Here is an 8,561-nt window from a genome sequence, read left to right on the forward strand (position 1 = left end):
ATATATATATATATATATATATATATATATATATATATATATATATATATATATATATATATATATATATATATATATATATATATATATATATATATATATATATATATATATATATATATATATATATATATATATATATATATATATATATATATATATACACACACACACTTTCCGTCTAACTTGTAGGTCTTAACTACCCTTAAGGAGGTTATTAAGGATGATTCCACCCCTTTGTGCGTGATACCCGCCCTATATGCTGGTACACATATACTTCAAACTACCACTGGTACACATATACTTCAAACTACCACTTTACCAAGGTGTATGAATTGAATTGTTACTACAATATTCACATGACCTTGGTATAAAAATATCAATTTCTATCAAATACTGAAGTATTATCACTTCCGGATTTCTTCACCCTCAGATTCTCCATTAATCCTAGGTTTTACTTACTTACCAAATAATATCTCTTCGGCAGAGATATACGCACATACATAAATTTTAAACATTAATAGGGTGTTCACTTACACCTAACTGGTTGTTCTATTAGTCACAATGCCACACATTTAAGAGTATGTACGATATCAAGATTTCCAGTTCTTACAACCACATCTGATCTTTATAGTGCAACAATTGTACGTATACGTTATTATAATTAACTAGGACATCAATTGATTGTCCTCAAAAATCAATTGTGAAAAACTCAAGTATCAATGATTTTCAAGGGCCACAATTGATTGTGTACTGAAAAAATCTAGAAATTCACCCATCTTCAAGCAAGTAATCAATTTTCGTGAACATACTATCGGTTGTTCCCTTGGATTTTACCAAAAATTATGCTTTTAACATGGGTTTTCCAGCAATCAATCACACACATTCATACTATAATACATACCATCATATTTAGAGATCATTTTCACATAAGAATGACACATGCAAGACATCATTTAAGTTCATCATCCACACATAATAGATTCATGCTTCAAAACACCCATTTTAAACATGAACACAGTCAATCATCCTACATCTAACCCTAACATGCATTTAGGCCAAAGCTACCTAAGAACCCCATTTGAATCAAACCTGCAACTTTTGCATTTGATATGAATAGAAGAGGTGATGATGAACTATGGATTATTCAAGGCTCCCACTTCAAGAATTTAGCTATTCCACACACATGCAATGAAGAACTTAATGGATGATCAAACTTTCTCATTCCTTCCTCTTTCTCACGCCTAACTCTCATTTCCTCTCTACCTCAACTTCAAATTCTGAATCTAAAGAGTGAGGTAAATGAAATACACAAATGAGGATTAAAGCTCCACTTTGAGCTTATATAATGGTTATAAGAAAATACTCATTTACCCTTGGTCTAATCATAAATTTCCTAATGGTGTCACTAGGTCCTTAACTCTCCATTGTCCTTAAAAATCCCCATTATCTCAACACTAAAATGTGATGATGCATAAGTAGGAATTTATGGCATTACTTCCCCTTAAATTGAAAATTTTCCTCGAATTTTGTCTGATCAAAGGTGGAAACACTTCCTTCATCTCTGATTCTAGCTAACTCACAACTTCGCTAGACTGTGATGCTACCACCAACTCCTAGAGTGCTCTTCTGTAACTTGTAAAACTTTCCTAACATACTTGAGCTTCTCGCTTCTCTTTATTGATGGTCTTAATTCCTTTGTGATTCTCGAATACTTCCTGGTCTATGAGTCATTATACTTTCAACCTTTTCCCCACGTCAGATGCAATGATTTTCTGACCACACCATCTTTAACATGGTATTATCCCAAACGTCCTTCACAAATGACTAGAGATCATTTTCACACAAGAACAACATGTACAAGACATCATTCAAGTTCATCATCCACACATCATAGATTCATGCTTCAAAATACCCATTTCAAACATGAATACAATAATAATCTTACATCCAATCCTAACAAGAATTTAAGATAAATTAACCTAAGAACCCCACCTGAATCAAACTTTTAACTTATGCGTTTGAGATGAATAGATGAGGTGATGTCAAAATCTTTCTTCTTCAAAGCTCCCACTCCAAGAATCTAGTTATTCCACACACATGCAATGAAGAACTTGATAGATGATCAAAATTTCTATTTCTTTTCTCTTTCTCACACCTAGACTTCCTCTCCTTTCTACCTCCATTTCAAATTCTAAATCCATAGAGAGAGAGAGATGAAATGCACAAATGAGGAGTAAAGCTCCACTTTTAGCTTATATAATGGTTTGATGCAAAACTCTTTTACCCTTGGTCATATCCCAAATTTATGAATGATGTCATTTGATCCTCAAATCTCCATTATCCTTTAAAATCCTCATTATCTCATTACTAATAATGTGATTACGCATAAGAAGTAATTTAGGGTATTACAAATAACCACTCGACACTTTTTTCAGACATATTTTGTTTTCCCTTTCTAGATATATGGTAATATAAAAAAGAAATGAATAAATATGGGGTGAGATACCACATCTCAGTGGAGTCCTCCCTAAAATCGTAATTCGTCATAAAGGTTATCTTTCATCAATATTTTGTAACTACCATCATTAGGGAACTCAAAAAATTCAGAGGTAGTCATCAGCTCAAAATACTATCATATACCGTTTCAAATTCATTATGCACAAAATAATTTATTACGGATACTGACTTATTCAAGTACCATGCCAACTAGACCCAAACATTATTTTCCTTGCATTTTATTTCCCTATAAAGCCTTATATTCAAAAGTCGTAATGCTTCCCCAAAACCTTCCCCATTCTTTATCTTCTTCGAATTCTACCTCCAACTTGACGAAACCCAATTTTGTTATCACCGTCTCTCAGCATTTTAGGCATGCATAAACAACATATTAAGATAGAAATGTGACATTGCATACATCTAACTTCTAATTAAGCAACACTACATAGGCTCCTACTTATTCACACATATGCAATAAGTCTAAGTTACTCTACCACAAATCATAACCTAAATAAAACTCCATCTTAGCTTGATTTATTAACTAAAGAGGTGGATTATAGGTTGAAGTAGAAATGAGAGTGATTGCTTTCTTCTTTTCCTTCCTAAAATTGAAGCTCTATTTCCACATGCAAGACTTGTTGAAGCTTGAACTTGGTGCCATCTAGTAATTCTCTCCTTCTCCATGAGCTCTCTCCCCCTTTTCCTTCTCTTTAGTTCTCCTCTCTCTTTGTTTCTCTCTCTCCCTATCTCCCTATCTATTTCCCTCTCTTACTATAATTCAAAGTTTGTGAGGAAGAAAAATGAAAAGTGTAACTTCTCTTTTGGATCCTTATACCCTATAGAGAAAAGACCTAAATGCCCTCACAATCTCCCTTATTTATTAAATTTCCATTCATGCTTTTGATGATAGAACCTCTAGTGGTGATAGAATTCCTAAGCTAATGGCATTGTTAATCTCTTAAGTTAACACATTTAATTATGGAATTCATGGGGTGTTACATGTTAGAATTAATTAAATAATTAATGTATAATGGTAAAAACTATTATCATAATTTAAGGATAAAGTGAACAAACTTATAAGCATGGACACACACAACCTTATATTCTAAGACAAATTAATCTATTTTGAGTTATAGGAATACCTAGACAGATCTAATGACAATGGTAATCCCTTAATGTAAAAGTGTAATGACAAGTGACTGCCACTTGTTAGTTTGTGGATCTTCTTCATCTAGACTCCTAATGTCTTGAAAACTCTTTAGATGCGAGAAGAGACAATCTTCTTGTAGTACGATATATTTTAACAATCTTCCACTTGAACAATATATCTTAACAGTTATATCATAGTTTTATAGGCGCACATCTGAATGCTAATTATTTTAAGATTTCAACTTTACAATCTACGGTAAGGAGAGTATACCAGATAGAGAGAATTCAAACCAGTAGAGGAAGAGGAAAAGGAATACCTAGAAAGACTATACCAGAAGTTACTAAGAAAGATATCGAGATTAATGATTTGAATAGAACTATGGTCTTGGATAGAACATTATTGTGAAAGTTGATCCATGTAACCAACTCCTCTTAGTGAGACCAGGCTTGATTGTTGTTTTTATTATTGTTATACAACTAATGTTGATTACTTTGAAAAAGAAAACACAAAAAGTATATATAAACTAATTTAAACACCATATTCCATGCTTCATAACAAAACATAAATCACTGTAATTCCATAATAAATGAAACATTATACTTGTTTGCTCATAAGACTACCCTCTAACTTTCTCCATTTCTAATTGTTTTTAGGAGAAAAATAAAAAAAAAATTAAAATTCATACAAAATGAGAAGACAAGTTTTATAATAAAAATTTTAAGATATCCGCATCATAATTTCTCCAGCTGCTTCCTTGTAGGTTTCCTCCATGGAATTTGTGTCATTTGAACACTGGCTTGCCTGCAAAATTAACACTACTCAATTATTTTTGTTTGTTTTATAATTATTATAATTAATTAATAAAGTATTATAATATATGGATGTTTGGTATCACTGTAGGGGTAATTTTGAAAATTTTATTGTAATATCCAATATAAACTATAAGGAGGAGATAAAAACTTACATGAATCAAAATCATGCACACATTTCCATTTCCTTTGGACATAATGTTGGCAGATACAACATTAATCATATGTTTCTCCAACACAAAAGCAATTGTTGTTAAGAGACTCGGCTTCTTAGTTGCACATATGCAAAATTGTGCTTCACCCCCACAAATGTTCAACACAACATTTTGAGAAGACCAAGTTTGAAAAGCTACTTGTTGTGATGGAGGTGCATCTAGTGATATTGCATTTGAAGTTGCAATTGCACTGATAGGCAATTTATTATTATAACTAGAGGATCCTTGGTCAACTATTATAGTTTCCCTTGATTCATAGGAATTCAATGGTGAGTTAATCACAGATGATGACCCACTTACAAACGGGGATATAGGTTTAAGCATTTCTTGCTTCTTATTTTCTAGATTTTCCACAATCTGTTGTAGATTTTCTATTTGCTTTATTGCTTCATCCACAATGGTTAACTTATCAACCTGAAAAAGAAATCAAATTAAACATTTTATTTAGTAAATAAATGATTGAGACACTAAAGTTTCATCCTAGAAATAAAGGAAGATGAAAATGAACTTACATTAGAAGGTAGATCTGGAAGCAAAGCATGGAGGCTAGCAAACATGTTCCTCGTTTTCTCTCTCATTTCTCTTTCATGATAAAAATAAGTGGTGACAAATGATGTATTTATATATGTATAGTGGAGTAGACATAAAGCTATTGAGAAAAATAATGTTAAAATAAAATAATAACAAGTTTTATGTAGAAACATCCAAAATATAATTAAAAATTGGTACTATGAATCTTTAAAAAAATTTAGAAATTAATTATATTAATATTGGTATTAAAAAAATAGACAAAAAGTTATAATTATGTATAATAAATACAACTTCTTTCATCTGCGTTGGGTCCCACCACATATGACTTACACAGCAAGCATGATTTGTATTAACCACATGTGACTTACACTACAAGCATGATTTGTATTAACCACATATAACTTACACTACAAGCATGATTTGTATTAAGGTAAATTCATTGAAGTTATGATAATTCAATATAATTTTACTAATTTTATAACTTTTACAAATCACCATATCTCGTGAATTTTGTGGGTTTTATTTAATTTATTTTCTTTTTAAAATATTAATAATTAAAACATCTAAAGTTTGAAATTATCTTTTTTATAATATGACTTAAACTTTTAATAAATTAACAAAAGACATTTGAATTTGCTTTTTTTTTGTTCTATAAGAAATTCTATAAATAAAGATAAATTTTAATCTTATATATATATATATATATATATATATATATATATATATATATATATATATATATATATATATATATATATATATATATATATAAAAGACTACAAGCATGATTTGTATTAACCACATATAACTTACACTACAAGCATGATTTGTATTTCATTGAAGTTATGATAATTCAATATAATTTTACTAATTTTATAACTTTTACGAAATCACCATATATATCACGTGAATTTTGTGGGTTTTATTTAATTTATTATCTTTTTAAAATATTAATAATTAAAACATCTAAAGTTTGAAATTATCTTTTTTATAATATGACTTAAATTTTTAATAAATTAACGAAAGACATTTGAATTTGCATATTATTTTTTTTGCTCTATAAGAAAATCTATAAATAAAGATAAATTTTAATCTTACTCATATATATATATATATATATATATATATATATATATATATATATATATATATATATATATATATATATATATAGAATTGTTAATATATATTAATTTTAAATTATTTAAAAACAATAAAAATATAATTTATATTTGTTCAAATAAAATTAATTAGGAATAATAAAAGTTAATAATATTTTTTGGTGGAAACACCTTCTAGATTTTTCATTGTACATATATAAAGATATATTAAAATATATAAAAACTGTTAATAATATAAATTGGTTAGGAATAACATCATTTAATAATTCTTTTTTTTGGAAAACTGTGGGCATAACTCTTTCTTTTAGATCTACCTAAGAAAAAGATCTAGAAGATGGAGTTATATTGATAATTATCCATATATGAGAATGTCTAGAAGGAGTTATGCCCACATTTTTTTCACAAAAAATTATTATTATTACATTTTATTATTCCTAATCAATTTAATTTGGTCAAGTATAAATTATACGTTAATTGTTATATATATATATATATATATATATATATATATATATATATATATATATATATATATATATATATATATATATATATATATATATATATATATATATACCTTAATTGTTTTACAAGAAAAAAATAGGCAAAGTAATAACTAGAATAAATCAGGATTAATTCAAATTTTATAACGCGTAAATATATGTATAGAAAGGGATAAAAATTCAAAATATTTAATTAACTATATTGACTATCAATGTGCATTAAAAATGTTTACTCTACATTACCAACCAAAGCATATTTATATAAAATACACGCATAATTTTAAACATAATAAGAGATAAACAACAATGACAATTTAGATGCATGTGTTAGAGTTAATTTAATAATAAATGTATACAATGCAGCCTAAAATACAACGATTAAAACTATAATCATAATTTAAGGCAAAAGCGAAACAATAAGCATGCGTACACAACCTTCAGATCTACGATATATTAATCTATTTAGAATTATAGGAATACCTAGATGATTCTTATTGAAGAGTAATTCAATATTCAGAAGTTGTGATGTGGGTTGATCTTCTGATGGTTACTCAGAAGATGTCGTTGACCAGAAGATGTTATCTGGGTCCCATTAGCTTAGCTGTTAAGTAGTAAGGGTACTTTAGTATTTTGTAGTACTGTACTATTTGTGCCTTAGACTTGTTCACTAAGTTTACTGTTTTAGGGCTTATGTGGCAAGATTTTCTTTTCTTATAAATAGCCTTGTAATAGCTATCATTAATAGTAGAATACAACATTTTATTCTCTCATCTCTTTTGCGCCGTTATTCTATTATTCTCTTTGTCACCATCTTTATTCATTGTGCACCAACAATTGGTATCTAGAGCTCCGGTTCCAAACACAGGGAAACACGAGTGAACGTGAGTTTGTGTGACTGTGTGATTGATTTTGTTTCTGGGAAACAAAGTTGTGTTGAATCACATTTTTCTTGATTGTTTGTGGGTTGGGAAACACTGTGTGAGTGTGAGTGAAATCTGTTTTTGTCTGCACAAATTTAAAGATGAGTGGAAGCAACTTGAATACCAAACTTCCAGTTCTTGATGGTAAAAACTGGAATAGATGGATGATTCAAATGCGTGTATTATTTGGTGCTCAAGATGTTCTAGATCTTGTCACTGGAGGATATATTCCGGTTGCAGCGGATTCAACGGAAGAACAAAGAGAAGCGCAGAGAGAGACGAAGAAGAGAGACCAAAAGGCGTTGTTTTTCATCCATCAGTGTGTGGATGTGAATGTGTTTGAGAAGATTGTTGATTCTATGACGTCAAAGGAGGCGTGGGATATACTGGTCAGGTGTTACGGTGGTGACGTATCAGTGAAGAAGGTGAAGCTTCAATCTTTGAGAAAGCAATATGAGAATCTCAACATGAAGAACAACGAGAAAGTCTGAGTATATCTCTAGAGTGATTGTGATCACTAATGAGATGAAGGATTGTGGAGAAACTCTTTCTGAACAAGTAATCATAGAGAAGATATTGAGGTCACTTACTCCTCAATTTGATTATATTGTTGTATCCATTGAACATTCTAAAGATCTGGAAACCATGAGAATAGAAGAGTTGCAAAGCAGTTTAGAAGCACAAGAGTTGCGTCTGACTGAGAGAACTTCTGAGAGAGAAGTTGAGCAAGCTCTGAAGGCTTCTTTTGTCAAGAAGGAACAGAAGCATAGATGTGGTGATAGATTCCAGAAGGAAGCCTCAATTTCTGATGAG

At 29.6% G+C, this 8,561-nt stretch overlaps 1 protein-coding gene across 1 annotated transcript; it reads right to left on the reverse strand.

Annotated features, from left to right (window-relative positions):
- Positions 1-4,008: 4,008 nt before the first annotated feature.
- LOC131605772 (transcription factor bHLH95-like) lies at positions 4,009-5,545 on the reverse strand. The gene is made up of 4 exons (XM_058878086.1): positions 5,535-5,545; positions 5,186-5,255; positions 4,614-5,087; positions 4,009-4,450 (listed from the first exon to the last, which is right to left on the reverse strand). The coding sequence occupies exons 1-4, from the start codon at positions 5,543-5,545 to the stop codon at positions 4,367-4,369; spliced, it is 639 nt and encodes a 212-aa protein (XP_058734069.1). The 3' UTR covers positions 4,009-4,366.
- Positions 5,546-8,561: the final 3,016 nt, after the last annotated feature.

This window comes from Vicia villosa, linkage group LG5 (genome assembly GCF_029867415.1).
Source record: "Vicia villosa cultivar HV-30 ecotype Madison, WI linkage group LG5, Vvil1.0, whole genome shotgun sequence".
Lineage (NCBI taxonomy): Eukaryota > Viridiplantae > Streptophyta > Magnoliopsida > Fabales > Fabaceae > Vicia > Vicia villosa.

Excerpts from the sequence above, each read along its gene's own strand:
- LOC131605772 (XM_058878086.1), bottom strand. Across the intron at positions 5,088-5,185 it reads TTCCAGATCTACCTTCTAAT|GTTGATAAGTTAACCATTGT; the intron begins GTAAGTTCATTT and ends TTTCTTTTTCAG. Across the intron at positions 4,451-4,613 it reads TGTGCATGATTTTGATTCAT|GCAAGCCAGTGTTCAAATGA; the intron begins GTAAGTTTTTAT and ends TTAATTTTGCAG.